Consider the following 24758-nt stretch of genomic DNA (forward strand, 5'->3'; position numbering starts at 1 on the left):
ATGTGACATTTGGCTCTATTTATTTACACTCGTCTTGTTTCAAAAAGAATGGAGCGGAAACAGGCCAGGGCTATTCTCCTTAACCCACTAGATCCCGAGCTGAAGGAAGCCCCAATGACCCTAAAGAAATGATTTCTTAACTGATATAATGTTATATGACAATTTTATCTTAATAAAAAATTACAAAGTTGTGCTTATAAATGTAATAAAATCACAACTGTGTATAAAAAGAATGATAGAAAGGAAGAAAGAAAAAAAATCTGTATTTAGTTAACCTAGACTCATGGTCATCATTTATATTTATTTAGTGACTCTCTCTACAGAACCCAAAGCAACCTGGAGAATGTGTAACCAAGAACCCTTCTGACCCTGGAGCAGGCGGAATCATCTCACACTTCACAGCTGAACAGGCAGTGCTACAATCAGTCTCGTAGGCTAACACCGGTTCTAAGAATGAAAACAGCTCCGGCTTGGGTGGAAGCGTGAACTGTGCACGTTTTCCAGCGTGCGTGTTGGGACTACATGTATCAAGATGAAAAACCTCCCCTTTGATGGCAGATCCATCACTGGAAATTTATCTCACAGACACCTGAGGTTTGCACAATTACACAGATAACCCGAGGATGTGACACTGTAAGAGCTAAACATTGAAAATGGCCCAAACGGCCAATAATACCAAATGTTATAAAATATTTTTTTTGGTCCCTCCAAATCATACAATACCCACAGTTAATGAGCATGAAGTAGATTTATATGTGCTAACATGTAATGCTGTCTTATTAATAAAACCGGCCAGGCGCAGAATCACGTATATGGTATAACCCAGGTGTAAAAACAGACAAGCAAAGACATATATATGACATACAAAGAAACATTTCTGGAAGGATATGTAAAGAAATTGTTAAAAGTGGTTACTTCTAGGGCCAGGTAGACTTATTTTTCATTTTATCATGTCCTGTTTGGATTCTCAAATACCATATGCTTACAGTATATAATTTCTAAAATGAATTAAGCAAGCCAAAGAATGAAAACAGAAAGAATCATGGGGTGGAAGGGAAACAAGGACCCTGGTTTTGGACAGGTGCTTATGGCTATATTTTGTTCTTAAATCAATACATGCTTTTTTCGTTGTTGTTGATCCTCACTTGAGGATATTTTCCCACTGATTTTTAGACAGAGTGGAAGGGAAGGAGTGGTGGGGCTGGGAGTGGGGGGGAGAGAGAGAGAGAGAAACATTGATGTGAGAAAGACACATCAATTGGTTGCCTCCTGCATGTGCCCTGACTGGGGATGGGGAATGAATCTGAAACCCAGGTACATGCCCTTGATGGGGAATCGAACCTGTGACCCTTCGGTTCAAGGGCCAACACTCTAACCACTGAACCACACTGGCCAGGGCTCAATAACTGCTTTTGAAAACATTTTGCAACATTTGCGATGGATGTTCAAAACCCTAAAGTGGGGAGGTTAAGTTACAAGAGACGCAGGGCCTATTTTCTGAAGTTTTGCAATGAAGAGCAAAATTCTCTTTCGGGGGGTAGGGGTGCATTTGGATTTACTTAAATCAGAAGTGTCAGAATAGGAAGGGGAGAGCCTGCCCTTCTGGAGCAGTTCTTTTTGCTCTTCCAAGGCAAACTCGAACTTTCTATTCATGTTTCCTTTTTGGGAGAGGGAAGGAGGGGTTAGAAAGGAGCTTCGGTGAAAGTGGTTAGAGAGGCTGCCAGATAGGAGACACCAGCAGCCTCCTTGGGGGCAGCAGCCGGGCCTTCTCTGAAGTCTCACTTCTTTAGAGGGTTGTAGCAGGAACCACACACAATCTCTTTCTAGTCATCCTACATGGAGAAGGAAATTACTCTCCCACAACCTCATTACTAATCATCTAAGCATTTCCAAGAAACATCTTTCTTAATTCTGAGAAGTCCTTCTATATCCCCAACAAATCTCTGGAAAACCAAAGCCAGGCAGAAGAACACCAAAGAGAAAGCCAAAATTTCTTTCTGTGGCTTGTGTTTAACCTTGTGCTATACTTTGATAAATTCTAAGAAATTTATCTGGTGCTCCCAACTGGCTGGATTTCTGAGAAGGGAGAAGCAGCTTACACTGGCTTGGTGGGGGAAGCCCTGGAACCCGTGGGAGGGGGACAGGCAGCGGCGCAGGGTGGGGCCGGCTCACCTGGCACCTTGTCCACGGACGCGAACACAGATCGCTGCACTGTGGGGTCACTGCTGCCTCGGCGGCTCTGGTCGTAGAATCGGAAAGGCAGGTGCTGGGAGGAAGAGGAGGAGCCGAGTCCAAATCCAAGGACTTCAGTAGTTGGCTGGATCGGAAGGTCCAAGAGGGCTATGTTCAAACAAACCTATGGTCATGCTTCGGGCGTGGGACAAGAATGTAGGTGATGAGACTTTGGGTGGGGCAGTTGTAGCTAAAGTGGCCAAGGCCCTGCAAGGCACAGCCCTTGGGCGATGCCAAGCAAGTAACTGGCAGCCTTAAGCCAGGGAAAGCAGTGTGACACCATAGGTCCTGCCTGAGCCTCAAAACATAGCATGTACCTGGTGAGGGATTCGAAAATGGACATAGGACCAGATTCCCCCTGAGCTTCTTGCTTCCACACGTACAAGGCCGAGGCTTAGCCTGAGGTCCAGTCTCAGACCCCAAGGCAAATGGGGCCAATTCTGCCCTGAAAGTTCACATATATGTGCATGTGGGGAAGAAGATACATGTGTGTCTATTTATGAGTGTGTGTTTATCTGTCACAACTGCTTCCTCCCGTCCATAAACAAATCTTATGATATAGCAATTTGAAGGGGCTTTTAAAAATCAATTGAAGAAATACCCAAGGCGTTAGTTCTCAGAGCCACTTTATGGCATAATTCTCAATTTTCAAATGAAATATTTAGCCTCCGTGGCAGCTGTGAGAAACTGCTTTACATTAAAAAAAAAAAAAAAAAAACCCTCTGAAAATAAATCTTCAAGGAAAGGACTGAATGATTTAAGTCACTTTGCACATTATAAATGCTTCTGTAATGATTTGCAGGCCAAGTTTCGGCTAAGTGAGAAGTAAGATGAGGACTCTCTGGGATGCAGGCCTGCACAAATCAACAAGGCATGTGCAGAAAGAACAGTCCACAGCATCCAGAAACCCTGCCCTCCGCATCTTTATTTTTAGTTAAGAAAGGTCTCTTCCTCCCCAGTGGGCTGGGAAGCCTCCTAGAGACCACACCAGAAAGAACATCAGCACTGGACCAAAAGGCGCTGGTGTCTTCAGAAAAACTTGACACTTTTGGTAGTTGATAGGATGCCTTTTCCCCAAGGAAAATGCTATGCCTTCCGCCCTGATGACTGGAACACCCTCATCTCAGTGCCTTTACTTCTAAGAAAGCTGGGGACTTCCCGACACTGGGCAGGAGTGGGCATCCTCCCAAATTCTCCACAATCCCTGTGAAATGTACAACTTCTGATTTCAGGCTGGGTCCTGGCTCTCTCACCAAGCAAGGCGAACTCTCATGAGAGCTGGGAAGAGGTGGGTGTTAGAGTAGGAAGTTCTGCATTTGGGTTCTTCTAACTAGCTGCCTGTGTGACGTGGGGCAAGTCACTGAGCCTCAGTTTGTTCTTCTATAAAGTGGGCAGAACATGCCCTACTGATCTCAAGGATTATTTTAAGAATCAAAGGCAGTACACAAATGTGGAAGCATTTTGTAAATGTTAGCTGGAGAATATCCGTGTGCAGAAGTGAGAACAGTTGTCCCACACTGATGCCTGCCTGTTCATGGCCTCTTCCCTGGTCGGGAGAGCTCTCCTCCTCTTCCACAAAGCCCTAGAAACTCTCTAGAAATCAAGTACATAAGAAGTGGGAAATACTGAGCAGATTCTCCTTCTTTCACCAAAACACAATTAATTCCCAAACCATATGTATTCTTTACTGGAGGAGTTATAGGGGTTCTCAAGGTCAATGTGAGAAACACGATGGCAGCCCTATGGCTGCTTCTGCCCCCGAGGGCTCAGAGGACACTGCGCCGGGACCAACCACTCACCAGCTATCCTCTGCATCTTCATGCGCCTTGCCTGAATGCGGCCCTTGGCCAGGCGCTGCTTGGCAATGATGCAGCGGATGTGGTCCGAGAAGACAAAGGTGGCCTGGAGGATGGGGAAGGGCTTGGAGTGGGGACTGGACGCAGGCTTGTGGATGGTGATATTCAGGGCACGGCTGTCATCTTCCACACCAGTCACCTGCATGTCCTGTAGGGGCGGAGGTGAAAGAAAATGGCTTGTTAGGTTAAGGAGGGGGGCGACTGCTCAGAAGCCGTGGGATCCATGTGTCATTCACAAGAGGCCCCCCAACCCAAATTTTGACTTTGCTTTTGCTCTGAGGAGACCATCAGCCACCCAAGTCTAAGACAGTCAAGGATGGACACAGACCAGAACAGGCATAGCAGGAGCAGACAGCGTGGGAAGCATAGAGCGTTCAGAAGGAGCGATGCTGGTGGTAGTGATGGTACCATCCACAAGAGGCCTTGCATCAGCCTCTTCAAGGGGCCGTGGGAAACCCAGCAGTCAAACTCCAACATTCTTGCTTCTGAGAAGCCAGTGATAACAACCCCAAGTTTTTATGCCACCCGGCATGATAGTAGATAGATTGACACATCTATGAACCAATTTCTCCCTTGTTTCTCTTAAGAAGGGGGAGTCATTAGCACCCATCTGTATGTCTCTGAAGCATTTCTGGTTCCTAAAGGCAAAAGCTAACTCCAAGAAAGAGAAGGGAGGCATTTGAAGAAAACTATTTTTGAAAGTTGGAAAAGGAACTCACATATAACAAGTGTAATTAAGACTAAATCCAATCTAAAACCACCTCAGAATGGATTCATGTAAAGAATTTGCTTCCTGCAACGGTGTGAGGTAATTTAAGATAAAAGCCTGAGACAGGAGATAGACATGAACGTCAGGCATGCTACAGGAGGCGGGAAAAGTGCTGGAAAAGGCTTATTAAGATGGCTGCTGTTCAGAGGCATTCCATCTGGCACGGGCTCTTTGGAAATAATACCTGCGTGGAGATGTTGCAGTGGGGATTAGATGAGGTATTACATATTTAAAACGGAGAGTTTGGCACACAGTAACGGTTTGACAAATAGTGGCTATTGGAAGATGACCAAAAGAAAAGGTTTATGTGGCTTTCATTGTCTGATGGAGGACATGTATTAATCCTTCGAGGAAGAAAAACACTTTCCTAACACTAAATTGTAAAGGAAATTGATCATAAGCTTAGATAAATAAGAAGCACTAAGTCACCTAATGGACAACCACTTACATGGAAGTCTTTTTATAAATAAAAGATTCTTCATATAGTCCTTTCTCACATCACCCTTGGTAAAAGACATTCTTTAAATGGAAAGATCTTGAAAAAGAGGAGGTTGGGGAAAAGGTTGCAACAGCAGCTTTAAACGAGTGGGTGGTTCTCTTGGAGAGCGGCACGCTGCCAGCAGGTCACATTGTGGAGAGGCGGATGTGGGTCGGCCCGAGCAAGGCCTTGCCAGCCTTGCCAGCAAGCAGGCCTGCTCGGCAAGGACACGGACCGCCTCAGAGCAGGGCAAGTCTCAGGCCTGTAAGAGTGCCCTGGACATTCAGGGGCTGGGGTCTGATGGAGCTGGGAGCTAGAAGGCGGTTTTCAACTCTTTTAGTTCTATGCTGCATCAATGAACCAGCTGGCATTAGTTAACTCTCACAGAGACAAACATGGAGAACACCCAAGTCATGACTTGGCTTTTGGCAACTTTGAGCCCAGCTCTGCTGGAGAGGGGTGGGAACAAAGGAACTTTTGCACACTGCCAGCAGCAGCAATCATTTCAGACAAGAATTTGGCAGCGTGTATGAACACTGACAACAGGCATACCCCAACTTCTTGGGATCTGCCTAGGGAAACCCCTGTCCACATGCACAAGGAAGTAAGGTCAATTCTGTTCACGACATCACTGTTTGTAGAGGTAAAAATCTAGAACAGCTGTAAGGCACTGGCTAACTATGCCTTGGTATCATTAGGCAGCAACGAAAAGAACACCAGTAAGTCTGCATATACTAACATGTCAGTTCTCCAAGGTGTATGTTGAGTGAAAAATGCAAAGTCTGGACTACGTTCAATGTGACACTGTAAAAATACATACACGTACTCCCTTCTCAAGTATATGTACACAATTTTTAAAAGCAGTACAGGTAGTTACATTTATATATGTAGTTGGCAGAGAACCATATCTGGAAGGACTGCTGATAATGGGAGGAGGGGAGTGTAAGAACTGGGTTTGGGTCAACGAGGACCTGACCCGGATCTGTGAGATATTTTTATTTTTTCAATGATAATCTGTTCATGTGGCCCTTGTGTCATGAGAAATTAACTGTAAAGATGATACTTGTGTGTGTTTATAGTCACCGGAGAAGACCTTCTGGAGTTCTTGCCGTCGTACCTGCAGGAGGCCTGCGAACTTGACCACTCCCCAGCCAAGCCTGGACACATCAGGTTCCACCAAACTCATCTGGTAAATATCGACAGCCAGGAATCGCTGGACCATGCCACCATCCTTGGTGATCACCGTGCACGCGATCAGGTCGCTGTTGTCTGGGAGGAGAGAGACAGAGCAGAATGAGGTGGAGCCTGGCTTCCCAACCTGATGAAGACATCGAGCTGACTCATGTTCTGCTGGGCAGCAGAGCTCAGTAGTCAGAGCCCAGGCTTGGAATCACACACACCTGGGTCTGAGTCCCTCCTCTGAGTCACACTGGGCAACTTTCTTTACCTCTCCGGGCTTCAGATTCCTCATTTGAACAATGAGGATGATGTCCATTCCTCTCAAAGCACTATCTGTGAGGCCCGATATAAAGTATACAGAGCATTAGTGCAATGTTTACTATACATTAGGCGCTCAAACTGTAGCTAAAAACTGAGAATCTCAGTAACATTTCAGCGCTTCCTTGCAGACCACTGGAGGTTTATACTGTGACCTGGTGTTGGCCTGAATTAAGTGAAGACAGCAAAGGAAGAGTCTTCTGCTTGGTTACAGAACTACCAAGACCTTAAGGTGGTGTCTGGCAACGTAGAGCTGAACTCTGCACTAGACGGTGTGTGATCCCGGGGAAGCGCTAGGCCCCTCTGAACACGGTTTTCCATCTGGAAGATGGAAACGATGTCCCCTTTCATGAGATGTTTGGTGTATTAAATGAGAACAAACAGGTAAAACATTTAGATTGGGGTCCTCAGTGCACGCTGGGTTCCTTTTTTTACATGAAAGTCACTTCCAAATTTGATGTCTAATTTAGTGCCTATCTGATGACAAGGAAATCACCAGGACCATTAAGTCTACAGCATGCTTTGAGTTCCCTCCAATGGAATTCTCTGCTACATGTCTTAAAAGAAATAGCCAAACCAGGAAACAACCTAAATGCCCCTGAATAGGGGAACATTTTGAGTTTGACTTTTTCCCATCACATGGAAAATTATACACCATTTAAAAATTATGTTTAACCAAACTGTGAACAGTGGTTATCTATTGGGAGGGAAGTGAGAACTGGGAGTAGGAGTGTGTGTGTGGTCGGTGGGGGGAGGGAAAATATCAATGAAACAACTTTAATTTTTGCTCACCATATAACTGTTTTGCTTGAAATTATTTTAAAATGAGAAAGCATTCAAGGTGTACATTTGAAATACATATTAAAAACTCAAATTAAAAAATCCTATTTACAAATAATTGCAGTGACACTGGAAAAGACACTAAAAATATGTTTTTAAAAAAATCCCTACAAAGAAATATAAGTGTTGCCCTGGCTGGTTTGGCTCAGTGGTTAGAGTGTAGGCCTGAGGACCAGAGAGTCCCAGGCTCACTTCCTGCTAAGGGCCCGCACCTCAGTTGCGGTTTGTCCCCGGCTCTGGTTGGGGTCGTGTAGGTGGCAGCTACTTGATGTGTCTCTCCCGTGTTGATGTTTCTCTCTCTTCCCCCCTCTCTCCCTCCTGCTCTATCTGAGGATAAATGCAAAAATGTCCTCGGGTGAGGATAAAACAAAAAAAAGAAATATAAGTGCAACCCGGCCAGTGTGGCTCAGTGGTTGAGTGTCGACTCATGTACCAAGAGGTCACCGATTCAATTTCTGCTCAGGGCACATGCCCAGGTTGTTGGCCCGATCCCCAGTAGGGGGTATGCAGATGGTGGCCAATCGATGTTCTCTCTTATTGATGTTCCTCTCTCTCTCTCCCTCTCCTTTTTTCTCTCTCTAAAATCAATAAAGATAAAAAAGAGAAAGAAATAACAAGTGCAGAGAAATATACTAAAATCTTTAAAGAAGTCTCTGATTAGAAGACTGGTGGGTGGTTTTTTTTACCAACAGCTTTGAGGTAAAATTTTATATCATAAAATTCACCCATTTTTAAGTGTACAGTTTGTATTTTAGTAAATTTACAGTTGTGTAAAACTACATCCCAGCTGTAGAAGACTCCCACCACCCCAATAAGCTCTATCAGGAGCACTGTAACCTGATATTCAGCTCACATTTATTGGTGGTGGGGCAGTGGAGGTAACACAGATGGTATAAATTCTGGTCCCAAACACGTGATAACAAACTTGGGCTCAGGTATTCGCCAAGGCAACCCCCCTCTTTTACTTTTCATTTAGATCTAAGGGACAATAAATTTCTCCTCTCTCTCTCTCATGCACCCCCCTACGCACACTTCAGTTTAACCCTCTGAGGGCATAATCATCTGGGAATCTGGACTCATGAAGATGGATGTTTTCCAACCCATCTTCTCTGTTTTTACAGGCCTCGTGTTTCTGTCTGTTTTTCCCAACATCTGACCACCTAGGGTAGTCAGATGCTCCCATGGCAAACACCAGCACCAGACAGGCTTAACTCTCTGGATTGCACTTTCTTACTATCGAGGGCAAGAATCTTCTTCCCTTTCCCAACAGTCCAGCCAAGTGTTGTAAAAGATTTCCAAAAATTACTTTATCCAGAATTTCTAGTTCCACACTGGAAAACATCCAGACTTATCAGAAATGTAAGTCATCATTTTCATTCTTATAAACATCTTCTTTGTGGTAGACAGAGTTTGTTTCCTTTACTTAATACTTCAGATATGTTCCTCAATGAGAATCTTTTACTTTTTTAAAAGTCGAAAATAAAACTAAATAAACAGAGGGTGCTTTTCCTTTCCTTTATGTCCTTTCTCTTTCTCCCCCCCTCCCCGCCCCGTACCTCCCCCTCTGAACAGACCAACTCTGCCTTCTTTCTTCCGACATTCACAAAGGGTGCACCCTGGGGCAGCAGGCAGAGCCAGCCAGAGGTGTTGGTATCAGTGGGGCGTGTGGATGACAGTGGGGTTTGTCAGCAGGCAACCCCCTCATAAAGCCCAGCAGCCTCAGGGGCTTCAGGGGAAAAAAGACCTACCACCTCTGCCACAAAGAACAAAAAAAGGAAGAACTAAACCCCAAAGCGGAACAACTTTCAGCAATGTAATTGAGGCATCAAAGCCCTGTGAGAGATTTCATAAGAAAACTAAAAGCAACTGCCACCATGAGACAGGAGCGCTCGGAGAGGAAGGGAGCCTGGCTTTTCAGAACCTGTAGGGCAGTTAAGGAGAAGCACAGTGGCTTCTGAGGATTAAAGAGAAGAACATCTGTCAGAAGATGAAGAGGATGCTGGTTGGGGGACTCGTTTGTGGTTCTCTTGGGTGTCATTTTAGGGAACTCCCTCACCACACTGGCCCTCGGCTACTGTCCTGGGGACAGGGCTGTCTGGTCACCTTCGGATGGTCATGGTGTCTTAGGTGGAGGAGGGCCCAGAAGAGAGCTGCTGTCACTTTCAGCCGGGGGAGCCCTGCTGGGGGCTGAGGTACCCGGAGGGACACAGGCACATGGGAGGACTTGAAGGCAGGCAGCTATGCAGGGTGCGTGGCGGCCTCATGGACCTCCCTGCCTGCCTCTCTGGAGTGGCCTGTGGCCAGGGGAGGCCAGTGTAGGTGACAGGTCATCCACACACTGGCACTGCCCAAATCTCACTGCCCATCTGACTCTCCTAGGTCCTTCTCCCACCAACTTCATTTCCAAAGGAGCAAGACCTAGGACTTTGTTAAAAAGAAAATTGCAGAAAAGTATCAGAAGACAACATAGGAGAATATCCATATGATCTTACGGGAGGAAAAGCATTTCAAATATATATAAGATTGATAAACTAACTCCTTCAAAATTAAATTTTAACTCATGTATAACAAATGACTTTATAACTTCATGTATACCAGACCAGGGGAAATATATGCAAACCATCTCTAAGAGGCCAAAGATGAGTAAAGCAGGTAATGAGAGGGCTCCCACAGGCCCTGCACAGACAAGCGGACGGGGACAGCTACTCCACACACACAAAGGTGCTCACCTCGTGAGAAATCAGGAAACATGCAAACAAGATACCATCTTTTACCCAGCAGATTGGCAAAAACAAAAATGTCTGATGACATCAAGTATTGGTGAGGAAAAAAAAAAACAGATTCTCAAACACCGCTAGTAGGAGAATCAATTAACACAGCCACTTTGAAGGGCAAATTAGCATTATTTATTAAAACTGAAAGTTTCACACCATATGACCCTGCGATTGGTAAGTTCCCAAGAGAAACACACTTGTGGGCCAAGAGACACAAACAAGGATGTTGATGGCAGGATTTGGGTCTGTAATGTCCAGTAACAGAGAAAAGTCTTTAAAAAAAAAATGTGTACATTCATTCAGTGCAAAGCCACAGGGCAACAAGAAGGAACGAGTTAGATCTCTAGGTATTTCAAGAACATACCACTGAGTGGAAAAAGCAATTTGTAGCATGGCACATGCAGTGTAATACAATTCGTGTAAAGTTAAACCACACAAATGAAACTATTTTCTATGGGTTCAAGTATGTGGATGTGAAAAAAAAGATGTAAGGAAATGTCTGGTGGGTGCACAGTGATATCTGTTGGGGTAGGGAAGGTGGGATTTGGGGTGCAGGGTCAAGGTTATTTTAGTTATTATGTAATGTTCTGATTCTTTAAAGGAAAAAGAGGTATGTCACTTGTGTATTTAAGATTAAATAAAGAGAAAAGTTCATCTCTCTCCATACTCAGACACAGAGGGCTTCAGGTCCCCGTGGGGCCCAGCCAGGGGGAAAGCAGCAGCAGGCCATGCTGTTGACCAGCTGGCTCTGCCTGATCCCCAAGGTGGTGACAATCATCTCGAAAGGGCAATGGCAAGCCAAGGGCTCTCCCACAGCACCTCTTGGTACACAGGTATACACGTTTCCCAGCTGGCCAGGTACGTGAGCCGAAGAACTCTGGCACCCAGTTCAGGTGCTGTACTAGAAAACCAGACCTCAAAAAGTGAGGCTTGGGCCCTGGCTGGTTTGGTTCAGTGGCTGGAGCATTGGCCTTCAGACCAAAGAGTCATAGGTTGGATTCCAGTCAAGGGCACATATCTCGATTGCGGTTCAGTTCCCAGCCCTGGTCGGAGTCATGCGGGAGAGGCAACCAATCGATGTGTCTCTCTCACATTGATGTTTCTCTCTTTCTCCCCCTCTCTATCTAAGGATAAATGGAAAAAGTATCCTTGGGTGAGGATTAAAAGAAGAAAAAAAAAGAGGCTTGGCCCTCCCTAAGGGGCTCAGGGCTGGCAGGGATGCTGAGAGTAGGGACCACAAAACACCATGTAGACCAAGTCTCTGTCTAGGCACTCTAAGGGCAGAGCAGGTGAGATGACAGATGTTTCCACCACATCCCAGGACCACAACGGTACAGTGTGCCTCACAGCAAATACTCAGTCCAGAGAGAGGTGACATGTCCCCCTTACTCCTAGGCACTGCCTTTGTTTCATTTATCTGAAAAGGGAGATTTGCCATTTTATTTTATTTGAAAATATTAAGCATATCAATCTCACCCAAGGGTATTTTTCCATTTATTTTCAGACAGAGTGGGAGGGAGAGAAAGAGAGAAACATCGATGTGAAAGAGACACACTGACTGAATGCCTCCTGCAGGACCCTGACCAGGGCCGGGGACAAACTGCAACCAAGGTATGTGCCCTTAGTGGGAACTGAACCCGGGACTATCTGATCCGCGGGCCGACACTCTAACCACTGAACCAAACTGGCCAGGGCAAAAAAGGTATGAATTTTTAAAAATATGTTTTTATTTATTTATTTTATTATTTTTTCTTTTCTTGGTATGTGCCACTAGCCGCTAGGGCCTAGCGGGAGCTGAACTCGGGACTCTCCAACTGTTGAGCCAAACCGGCCAGGGTTGTTTTTATTTATTTTTTAGAGAGATAGGAAGGGAGAAAGAGAGAGAAACACTGATTGGCTGTCTCCTGCACGCCCCCTACTGGGGATCGAGCCCACAACCTGGGCATATGCCCTGACCAGGAATCAAACTGGGACCTCTCAGTCCATAGGATGATGCTCAAACCACTGAGCTACACCAGCTGGGCTAAAAAACAATATAAATTTTTTTACAGTGGATGTTAAGTCTGCCATTCACTATTCATTTCTGAATGTACATGTACATTTTTCTCCACTTGTCTTTCACAAACAGTGGAATGTCTCTTCTTCTACATTATTTATGCCTTTGTCACTTAGCCCCGAGTCTTGGAGACACAGCAGCACACAGAGACCCTTCTCACTCTTTTCCAGAGTCATCCCTTTACCCACTACAGGAATAACGAAGTGATAGAACAGCTCCCCAGCTGATGGAACATTCTTATCTATGCATGTGAGAGTAAATCTATAGCAGCAAAGAACTTGCTCTTAATTTTTCTCTTGAAAGCACTCACAATGTTTTATTAAAATACATTTCAAAAGGAAAGTCATTTCAATACCATGGATGGAAAACCAGAAGTCCTTATAATAAGGTGACCATGAAAACAGAATTAAAAGAAGACAATGTGATTAACTTATAGCATAAAGACTGCTGTTTGGACAAAAAGGGAGACCCAAGAGCTAGGGAAGTTGTAAACCAAGCTAGTACCAATCTGAAACTTTCTCCTTAACATAATAGAAAGGACCAGAGGAGCACTGGAATGAATTTTCTTACAGATTATACTTTCCAAGGATGGCCACAGCAATACCTCCCACCCTACAAACTCTCCTTACAGTGTAACCTTGACACTCTTCCCATCAACAAGTGGTGGTGGTGGTGGTGGTGGGGTGTCTCTGTCTTTTCTCCTTGAATCTAAGTGGGCCTCCATGATTGCCTGAACCAACAAAGTACAGTGGACATGATCCGCTATGATTTCTAAGGCAGGGTCATAAAAATGCTCTTGGAATCTATGCGCTATGCTGTGAGAAGCTCAAGCAGCTAGGGAACACTCCAAGAAAAGCAAAGGCTCCAGGCTGACAGCCAGCCCAACCTGCCAGCTCCCAGTTGACTGATCCTCTAGTCACCAGCTGAGCCACGCCAGTAGATGCCATGTGGAGCAAAAAGGAGCTAGTCCCACTGAATCCCACACAAATTACAGATATGTGAGCAAAATGAATGACTATAGTTGTTTTAAGTCACTCTATTGTAAGATGGGTTGTTAGTTTGTTACTCAGAAATAGAGAATTTCAACAGTGGCTTACTGTAATTTAATGTAACTTAGTGCTGTATGCAGACACACTTAAAATCTAAAATACTTTCAGCACCACCAAGAGGCTGCACACCACATCGTGGAGGATGGGCCTGGACAAATGACTCAGGGCTGGCGATGTCGGAAGTGCAGAAGGTCCTGCAGTGTTTCTTAGAATGAAGGAAAAGGAGTGTAGCTATTTCCCAACCAAAGTTTAAGATGTTGGGAAAGAGGAGGAGAAAAGGAAGAAGCATGAAGTGCAGAACCAGAGCAACCTGGTCTGGCACATGGATTATGGGTTTTAGAGCTATGGAAACCTGGGTTCAAATCCCAGCTGTGCTGTCAATAACTGTGTGACCCTGGACAAGACACCGCCCTCTCTGAGTCTCACGTTCCTCACATGTAACACTAAAACCTAAGCCCTTGCAGGACTGTTGGGATTTGAGAGAGGCCTGGGGCTATACCCGAAGGAATGCCCGCTGGGCCTCACAAACACAAGCTGTAGGGTCTTAATCTGCAGTGGTTACTGCTTTTGGAGGTATGACTCTCTGGTCAGAGGAACCCTTCCGCTCGAGGTGAAGTCGTGCTTTCTGAATGCAGGCTCTAGAGACTCAGCAAGGCTCTACAGAGGAGAAAATGAATCATGGCTTTTGGCTGTTCCTTAGAACTCCTTTGGGGTTATGGACAGTGAGTTACACAGCTCCCTTGCCCCCCATCTGTGGCTGCCCCACCCACACACTTACTCTCCGCCATGTGTACCCACCTTAGCCCCCACTGCACCCCAATGCCAGTGGTCTCCAATGATCCCATTCACTCCCTGCTTCCTGGTTGAGGCCTGCTCTCTAATGCAAGCCCCCAGAAGGCATTACCCTGCCCTGTCTCCTTCACTGCTGTAACCCCAGAAGGGGGCCTGGGCAGTGGCAGGTGCAGAAGAAGTATCTGTCATTGGCTGGAGGGATGCTGATGACTCCTGGTCCTCCCGTTTAGGGGCAAAGGACTTCTCAACCAGCTGTCCTCTCAGCTCCTGGGCTGCCGCCTTCCTCCACAGCTCCTTCTGACAGAGCAGCTCATTACTGAGCAATAACTGGGGCTGATTGACTTTTGCTGTATTTAAATGATCCCTTCATAATAAAATATGGGTGCCAATACCATAATTTAATTCTTGGCATTGGTGGCTCCACACACATTTAGAATTGAAGTCTTTATCTTTACAGTGAGGTTTCAAAGCCAGGAGAGTTCCAGTGTTTTGAAATCCAATACCGTGGGCTTTAGGGCCAATTCTTGGAATACCACATGTAGGCCTTGTCTTTCAGGCACGCGTTGTTAGTTGTTAATCAGAGGTCAGGAGGGCCCAAGAACAGGGTACACTGATTCCCTGAGAAAGACAAGCTCAGCGTGGGTGGGGTTCTAAGATACCAGGCCCACAGGGAGACTTTACAGCAGACAGGAGACCAGGATTTCCTTTGTAACCAGAAAGGCACATGGCCCCATTTGCAAGGAACATGTGGTCCCCACCCCTCCTTGCATCAGGGAGCTGGCTGAGGTTCTACTCCAGGATCAGCATGTGGCAGGCATTAGTGAGAGAGACTGCAGTGGCCTGTGGGCCTTCCCAGGGTGACCTAAGACAATGGGATCACTGGCTTTCCTGGAGTTGGTGGCCCTGTTATGTGGGGGTTCAGTGCCATCCAGGGCTTTGGTTCTCTGAAGCCACCCACCGAAAGATCATCAAGGCTGAGGTCTGGATAGGGGACACCCCCACCCCGGCCCCCAGCAGTTTATGACTGCCGCTGACACCATGGCCAACCATTATTGAGTGCTTCTGTGTGCCAGGTGCTCAGTCCTACTTGACATGTTCTGGGGTCCTGTGAGGTAGGTCCACTGATTCCAGGGGACACAAGCTGTGGGATGTCGAGTAACTTCCCTAAGGACACACAACTGACAATGATGTGGTGAGGTATGAAGCCAGAGCAAATGTGTGACCTTTCACACCCTCCTGAACAAGCCAACTGTAACCTGGGTTCTAGTCCTCTGGATCGGGCCAGAGAGGACTGACCCTCGTTTCCCTCAGATACGGGGACACCTTCAACCCTGGTTGGCTGGTTCTGGCAGGGGGACAGTAACATAAGCTCTTAATAGGCAGGCCTGAGGGGCTTTGATCTCTGGAGCTATGGGAGACAGAGAAGGTATTCTATGGCACGGAATAAAGCCTTACAGTGACTCCAGCCAGGGAGGAACAGCCTGGCATGGCTCCCTATTGACAGAATACAGCTGAGGGGAGAGGCCTCAAGTGACCAGTAATGCATGGCTGGGAAGTGACTGATGAAGCATCAGTACCAGCTGGCTCTCTGCGGGGGTGGGGGTGTCTGGAAAGAAAGAGGCAGGCACATCAGTAGGAGGCAGTCAATCAGAAGCACAGTGGGAAAGTGCAATCCATCCCGCAAATGTCATTCCTCTATCAATACCCACTATAAGAATGAAATGAGAGCCGTTCCAGGGTGTAAGTTACTCACATACGTTTCCTTGGTGCTTTGAGAAGGAAGCCTTGCGCGATTCAAATGTAACAGCAGAGCCGGGGCAACAGGGGACCTGGTAAACTCTACAGACCCAGCACAGGAGAATGGTCTTGTGTGAGCAATACCCAGTCCTTCTCGAGCCTGATTAATACCAGGGGGAGACTCCACTCTTGGCCCATAACATTCTGAAGTCAAAACAAGAAAGAGATCCGGTTGCTCCCACTCAGGGTGTGAACCAGTGCACTCAATTAGGTTGGCTGCTTCTCCTGACTGTCAAATCAATCCTTCAAAGAAAATTAAGTAACCATTTCTCCATCAACCCAGCAACAGCTTATGGGTTATTTGCTGCAAGTAGCAATCAATTACTTTGTCTTTTTTTAAGCTCCCTAAAGCCTTCCTTCCCAGCACAGCACCAGAGCAGGTGTAAAGTGCAATCTTTCCTGGATATAGAGTTTTCTCACATTTCTACTGCCAGGCATAGTCCCTCCAAGAACACAGAGAAAAATGCACCAGTGTTGTTCCTAGGATTTGAAAGGGTAGTAGCAACTGGGGATACAGCTGTTAGGATATGGGCTGAAATCCAGTCGTCCAGGGAAACTGTGACCTAGTGCTCCGTTCCAAGTTTTCAACCAAGATCACCAGGGCTACCCCAACAGCTGCCACACTGGGGACCTTGCCCTCAGCCTCCTCTCCACCCATCCCTACACAGAGCTCTGAGAGCTCCGTGTTCTCCTAACACGTTCCAACTGCACTGCCCCACCCGTGACCACAGCTCTGTGCACAGGAGCCATGCAAGAGCAGCCGCCAAGCAGGCCTGGGGCTGGCTGCCTGGAGTCGAGCTGTAACTCTGCCACTCTAGTTGTGTTGACCCTGGGCACATGACTTCGCTTCGGCTGCCTCATCTGTAGGCCAGGGTAATAAAATGACAAATGACTTTATGGCTCTACTTCATGATATGCATGCTCATGTGTTTAGGGATAAGGGTACTTACTGATGTCTACAATTTACTTTGCAATGCATCAAAAAAAAAAAAAAAAAAAAACCACAAAAAAAAAAGGAAAGAAGGAAAGGTGGGTTGATGACTGAATAGAGGTGTAGATATGTGAAAAAGCCGTTTTCAGGTCAGGAGCCTGAGGCTTGGGGACAGTGCTGGGCTTCAGCTCAGAGCCACCTGCTTCCAGGGGATGGGGTTTTCCATGACTACTTCCTTCTTCTTGCTTGAAACACCATGGCTAGTAAAATAATGTAACCAATTTTCACAAAGGAGCCAAGAAAACCCATCACATCTTCATCTTTCCCTCTTGGAAAATTTCAAAAAATTCTCTTCTTGGGAAAACTGAGAATTTGAATTTTCTTACTGCCACATGTCCAGACATGTGTGAGACACCTCCCTCTGTTCAAATCTACATAAGGATGGGCAACTTGCAAAAGCTTTATTCCTTGTTCCTTCTTCACACTAAATAAAGTTCACAGATAGACAACTCGGTGAAAACACAATTACCAGAAACAGAATCCAAATGAGCAGCAATTCCAAGTAGAGCCTGGCATATCCCCTTATCAAGTGACACACAGCCTGCCACCAAGGCACAGCGATCTGATCTTTATAATGCACTGGTGACCACACTTATCTCTACACTCACTCTCCCCGGAATGCCACATTTGCATAGGACATTGCATAATTTCCTCTCTGAAAATGGCCCTGTTTAGCATGAGTAAATAAAGTTACCTAACTCTGTGGCAGCCGAATGGAATACTTGAGATTTCCAAGAAAAGATTTGAATACCTAAGTTCTTCACTAAACTATGCACTGCAAGACAGTCTAATGCAGATGACTTGCAGTAGCTTCCTCCTTCCTGCAGCCCAGCAGCAGAAGATAGAGATGTCCTGGTTTTTAGGAGCCCTTGTGCCCCCACTCCCGCCTCCCCCCCCCCATAATTTCTCTGCTCTGGGCCCCTCCACAAGATGTGGCTAAGTTGACCTAGGCTTGGATCAAGGTCCTGCCTTTCCCTTCCTTCTTTTATTCTTCCACCAGTCTCTCCTCCCAGTACTCGCCTGCTGGCTACCAGGCACCAGGGACTGGACTACAGGGATGAAGGAGGGTAGAGACATCCCTGCTCTGGGAGACCTTTCTGAGCCTCAGTCTCCTTATCTGAAAAATGTACACACCACTTACATCATAGGGATTCTGTGAGGAGAAAATGAGATGAGATTCAGAGAAAGTTTGTGATTTTTCTCTGCATGGGTCATGTGGGCATGTCTCCTTTCTTCCTCTGGATAACAGGTTCTTGAAGACAGAGCCAGTCTTCCCTTGGATTTCCTCTTTAAGATACACCATCAGAAAAGTGCACACAGGTATTCTAGGGAGCAGATTCTGGCCCAGCAAATTCTCCCTTCTTGGGCAGGGGAGGAGTGGAATGGGTTGGGGGTTCCACCTGGGAGAGAACAACAGCTAGAGTTTTCCCCAGTGTTAAAACCCCCGGGGATTTAATATTGCTAATGCCACTAGAGAAGGCATATGTGGGTGCCACACGGGCATCTGTGGGGGAATGGTGCATCCTCACATGCTGGCTAAACTTCAGGGAGCTCTTCGGGTCAGTGGCTCTGAGCTTGGCCTTCAAGGCCCTTCTTGCGTGGGAAATGTTCTCTCTGCTAATATCCAACTTGGATCCTCGCCTTGAGATAGGCCAGTCGGTGGAAGAAAGTGATTTTGTAGATAGAACTATTTACACCTCCTGTCCCTCTTACTGTCTCAGACTTTTTATTCAAGCATTTCTGTGGCACTTTCCTCTATGCTGGACCATGTGCTTGGCAAAGGAGACCACAGAGATAGGCAAGACTCACCCCTCACCAGCTCCTATTCAGCAGAGGAGACCAAACAAGTGACCATTACATTACAGTGTGACAAAGGTCACTGCAAAGGAAGGCCAGGGGGATGTAGAAGGTTAGAAGAGGGGCTACTGACACAGCCCAGAGGTTAGGGAAGGCTTCCTGCAGGAAGTGATTTTTTTTTTTTAATCCTCACCCAAGGACATTTTTCCATTTTTTGTTCAGATAGAGTAGGAGGGAGAGAGAGGAAGGGAGAGAGAGAAACATTGACGTGAAAGGGACACATCGAGTGGCTGCCACCCGCACAACCCAACCAGGGCTGGGGACAAACCGCAACCGAGGTACGTGCCCTTAGCAGGAACCGAACCCGGGTCTGTCCGGACCGCAGGTCGACACTCTAACCGCTGAGCAAAACTGGCCAGGGCAGGAAGTGATGTTTTAACTGAATCCTGAAAGAAGCCCAGAAATTGTCAAGCAGAAGAGGAAAGCGGCGCTTCAACCCAAATCAAACTGTTGTCCATCTCCAGAAGGCTCATGGACTCCTCTCTGATATGCTCCTGCATCTGACCCTTCCTGGACCAGTGCTAGCCTCCCATTTTCCACCAACACTTTGGGGTTTCAGGCTGTTTGCCTCACCTTCTTTTCTTTTTTAATCCTCAGCCGAGGACATTTTTCCATTTTTTGTTCAGATAGAGTGGGAGGGAGAGAGAGGAAGAGAGAGAGAGAGAAACATCGAAATGGAAGGGCACATGGAGTGGCTGCCTCCTGCATGCCCAACCAGGGCCGGGGACAAACTGCAACCGAGGTGCGTGCCCTTAGCGGGAACTGAACCCGGGTCTCTCTGTACCGCAGGCCGACGCTCCAACCGCTGAGCCAAACCAGCCAGGGCTGTTTGCCTCATCTTGATTGGAATGGCAGAAGGGGTGTCCACATGGTCTCCCTTGCCCATCATGTGGGTCTTCCCTCTATGTCTGCCCCTTCTGGGTCTTATGCCCTGAGGCAGCACAGTCATGCAGGGAGGGGCCAGACTGCTCAGTGTGGGTCCTCAGCACACTGGTCCTCAGGTATCTCATTCAGTAAATGGGATTGACTATACCAGAACTTTCCCTCCAGGGTTGCTGTGAAGATAGCGATATTCGCAAAGAGCTAGATCAGTGCCTGGCACTGAGAAATAACAGAATCTCTCTGAATCCAGCAGAGCCAGAGCAAGCAGGGTGTGGTGAGAACAGTGAGCCGAGAGTGAGAAGAGGCCTGGGTTTGAATCCCAGCTGGGCACTGATGAGGCTGCAAGGCCTTAGTCAAGGCAACTGACCTTTCTGGATGGACCTCAGTTTCCTCTTCTCAAATGAAGAGGCTGGGACTAAACCACATGCCTCTTTTCTGATGGGAAAGAATGTCTAAATTTCATACCAGGGGACACATTTATGGCCGTTTGGCAGAAATTAGTTCACAGAGTGAATGCTTACCGGCATAGCAGTCTGATTTTTAATTAGCTTGTGGGAATTCAGTATACTTCAAACATTAGCAGTAAAATATGGGAGACCTCTGGTGGAGACAAGCCATACCTTTGGGCTTAAACAAAAGCTGTATACTTCACACACCAAATTGCTTGCTTTATGTTTCTAATTTCTAGTACTCAAGCTGAGTGTCAATAAATGTTTGGCACTAGAACAACAACACTTCCAAAGCATGTGATTTAAAGTGATATGGTTAATATGAAACTAACTCTTATCAGCCTAACTCTGTACATCCTACACACCCAATCAGAAGGCCTTCTTTAAATTATTAAACTATGTTTCAAACAAGATAAAAATCAAGAATCTCAACTATTTTTCCCTTGAAGTTTTTCTTCTTTTAAAAATGAACTTGAACACAAAGTTCTCTATTCAATTCATGAAGAACAAAACGAGAAAGGGAACTTTATTTGTTCATTAGGTTTACTTTGGTCATTCAAGGCAGTGGGTCATCACACAGGCTTCCGAGTATGTGCTGAGGTCAGCAGGGAAGAGACATGGGAGAACATGTGAGTTTGGGAAGCTTCTGTCCTTCGGTGGGGCTGAAGTACGGGGACAAGGGCTGGTGGGGGTGAGGCTGCAGAGGCTGGAAACCCAACAGTAAGGGCTTTTTATTAAAGCCATGCTAAGGAATGGAAACAGATGCCCAGGAACTGGGACTAAGTGAAGGTTGTCATGGGAACTAAAGATTTTGCCTGTGGTTATTTACTAAAACTTAATTCAGGTCTTTAATTGGAAGTTTATAATTAAGACCCAGATTGGAACTTATAATATACATAAAAAAGAGGGCTACTAAGGATATGAAAAAGATTACCAACATTTCCCAATCATTCCTTTATTTATTTATTTATATTTTAAATTTATTTTTTAATTAATTTTTTTTTACAGATGTTTCTCCTTTTTCCCCCACTGATTCCCCCTCTCTCTCCCCACCTTTATTGTCCATGTCCATTGTTCAATTCCTTTATTTACTAATTCAACAAATATTTACTGTGTATCTGCTATGTGTTGAGCTCAGCCCCAGGTACCAACCAGGATGTAGGGGTGAAAGAGAAGGTTCCTGTCCTCATGCAACTCATAGTCGGGTGGATGCAGAGAAACCATAAACAGTAACTTAGATAAACCTATTTGTATAAATTTTGCTAACACAAGGGGAAGGCAATGTGTTTGAAACCTACTTATAAAGAAACTCTTTTCAAAAGTTCATTTGCAAATCCTGAAAATAAAGAGACTGGTTTCGAAAGTTCTATTTGCAAATCCTACAAATAGACTTCTCAAAAGTTCCACTTGCAAAGGCATATCTATGCTAATTTCAAATAATAACAGTTAGTTTACTGACTATTTTAACAAGTGCCTGGCTCTGAGCTAAGCACTCAAATCAATCCAGTGAAGAAGGTACTCTGATTATCTGCAGGTTCCAGATGAGAAAACTGAGACCCTGACAGTTATTAACTTGCCTGAGGTTGTGCTGCTGTGACTTTTCAGTAAGGTCAATTCCCAGGACCCCAGGCAGGAAATATCCATAATGAGTCAAGTCCAAGGTCTTCTATACACTTGAAACCAAACCCCGATCCTAGAGAGATTCTTGTGGGTCACACTCTACATGCAGTCAGAATCCAGACTGGCCGGGGAAATGTTTGACCGCTTGTATTAAGACACAGCTTGTTTTAGAACAAGAGCCAGGGTGACTTCATTTGGACCAGGCTGCATGAACATCACTGCTTTGCTGATTTCTTGGCAGAAGAAATCCACCAACAGGAAGAGAAAAGAAAAGGTTAAAGAGAGAGATGTTGGCAGGACGGAAGGAAGAAAAAATAGGTAGCCAGAAAGCCCAGACTATGAGGAGCTGGGCGCCCTGCACACCTACCTCCTTGCTGTAGCACGGGGCCCTGGAAACCCTGTGCCTTCTAGGCACAAAGCATGTCTGCTGACCTAGGAGGCCATAAATTCATATTTCTTAGGCAAAAGGAAAGAAAAGGCAGGAACTGCTTTCTTTATGAGAGAGCTAGTCAGGTGTTCCACTAGTAAATAGGAATAAGCCTTGGGCAGAAGAAGGGAGAAGACAGCCAGGCTGCAGAGGCAGCTTGGGGCAGCCATGCTTCTATCCCTCTGGCTGGACAAGAATCATAAGGCCCTCTGTTTCTGCTTCCTGTCACATGCTGGGTGCTCAACCACAATAGAGGCTTGGATCTCTACTTTCCCACCTGTAAAGAGGGGTAATAACAGCACTTAGTTCCCAGGCACTGAAGAATAAACAAGCAGACAGTCGATGCACAGTAAATATTATTATTCTTATCATCACTTCTTTACCTGCCACCAGGCCACAGGTAAGAGTACTTGACGCTCAGCAGGGTTAAAAACACTGAGCCAGTGCCCTGGCCAGGTGGCTCAGTTGGTTGGAGTGTCATCCATACACAAAAAAAAGGTTGCAGGTTTGATTCCTGGTCAGGGCACATAACCAGGTTGTGGGTTTGATTCCCCCATCGGGGCAGGTATGGGAGACAACTGATCGATGTTTCTTATATCATTTTCTCTCTCTCTCTCTCTCTCTCTCTCTCAAATCAATAAAAACAAATTCTTGAGGTGAGGATTAAAAAAAAACAAAACCAAACAAAACCACAGAGCCAGTATCCTGAAAGACTCCCAAACCAGTGCTTTTCCTGTTTCCCAACGTGATCCCCACCTGCCAGACAGCGCCCCCAACAGAGCTCCTGTACGGATGGAAATGCTCTACGCCCACACTGTCTAGCCCAGGTGCCACCAGCCACATGTGGCTGTTCAAATGAAAATTTCACCCTCCTTCAAGTTAGCCACATATGGCAACTGAGCATCTGAAAGGAGGCTAGTGTGACCAAGGGACAGAATCTTTAGTTTGATTTAAGCTTAATGTGATTTTCATTAATTGGTATTTAGATAGTCACATGTGGCTCGTGGCTAGAGGAAACCAGAGAAAGAAGAGACGCTGACCGCTGTGGGAGAGTGTGGGAAACGGCTCTGCTTCTTCTCTGGCTGGGAGCTTGCAGGTAAAAGCCCTGTCTCAGGAAACCCTGGTGACACAAGGCAGTGTGATCCAGGGCCTGGGAGCTCCCTGCCCTGGAAGGAATGGGGCACTCTGACCACAGGTCCTTTTGGCTCTCGGCTCACTCGATGTGGGAGTCTTAGAACCCACGTGTAACCTTAGCTGCTGTTGGGGAGGGGGAGAATTCCATCCCCAACCCTGTCTTAGTTCCTATGGCTGGACTAATACAACAAAAAAACAGACACAAGACTAGATTAACAATTTAATGTGTGTGCACAATAGCAGCACAATATGATGCTAAGATCATAAAATAGGGCTCAAAGAAATGATGGAACCAGACACCTTTGAAAACTTTTTAGACAAAAAAACCCCAATAAATTTGTGAGAAACTGACAGAAAAAAGGAAGTTAGTGCTCATTAGAAAGAAAGCTAGGCAAGCTTTGGATGCTCACAGATGAGGAATTTAAACAAAGCAGTAAATTAGAAAAGAGGCAGGAAGACTTGCTGATACAGAGGTTTGGCTCTGTATTGTTTAATGCTAGTGATGAGGGCATCTCCTCCAAGTGCACAGGACACCTTTCAAAGAGAGATTTATTTCCTGCATCCAAGGAGGCAAGGGAGGGTCAAGATGCCCCTCTGACACTGGCTGCTTGTCAAGTAATTTTAATTCAAAGTAATCAATATGCCACTGTGGGATATTTGGGGGCAGCCTACCTTGGGCCCTGACATCGCCATGGCCCTGCAGATCCCACAAAGGGACATATCCCACACAGCTCTCTGGAGCAGTAGGGACAATAATAAGGCCGACAGGGCCTGCACGCCTGTCTCACTTCTGGGTAGGGATTACTCATGGGCTGCCTGCTTCTCTCCAGCCTGACCCCTGAAGCAAAGTAGGGTGTGGTGTGTCCACTGCCCAATTTTCCCTGCGTCCTGGCCTCCACACAAGGTTGGGCACAGTGTCAGGGCAGGGCAGGAAAGGCTCATGGAACGAATGAGATGGAAAGTTACTCCCTCGCACCTAGCAGTTGGAAGGGGACAGTCAACAACTGCAAAGGCTGTCGCTCAGACACATGGCTTGAGAGGGACCCAGGATTTCTCACAGTGAGGGCCACTGACAGCCTGGGCACATGGGCAGTGCAGATCTCAGGACTCCGGACTAAGCAAGTGGGGTCTGGGGGAGCCTGCGAACCTGCTCTGGAGACCTGTTGGAGCCCAAATACAATTACAGGTTACACTGAGGTCCAGCATTCAGTACTCTTCATAAAAGAAGCCACAGCTGGACCTGGCTCCCCTTATTTAG

General features: G+C 46.2%; 1 protein-coding gene across 6 annotated transcripts in view; it reads right to left on the reverse strand.

Annotated features, from left to right (window-relative positions):
• Positions 1 to 1974: 1974 nt before the first annotated feature.
• LOC118641444 (protein CLEC16A) overlaps positions 1975 to 24758 on the reverse strand; it is a 164926-nt gene continuing 142142 nt past the window's right edge. Inside the window, exons 19-21 of one of the 6 annotated variants that reach the window (XM_036278690.1) lie at positions 6453 to 6604; positions 4032 to 4236; positions 1975 to 2340 (exon numbers count right to left, since the gene is read on the reverse strand). In XM_036278690.1, coding sequence (XP_036134583.1) covers positions 2096 to 2340; positions 4032 to 4236; positions 6453 to 6604 — 602 coding nt within the window. In that variant the 3' untranslated portion in view covers positions 1975 to 2095. The other 5 variants (XM_036278691.1, XM_036278692.1, XM_036278693.1 and 2 more) reach the window with 5 other exon arrangements.

Source organism: Molossus molossus, unplaced genomic scaffold (genome assembly GCF_014108415.1).
Source record: "Molossus molossus isolate mMolMol1 unplaced genomic scaffold, mMolMol1.p scaffold_m16_p_3, whole genome shotgun sequence".
Lineage (NCBI taxonomy): Eukaryota > Metazoa > Chordata > Mammalia > Chiroptera > Molossidae > Molossus > Molossus molossus.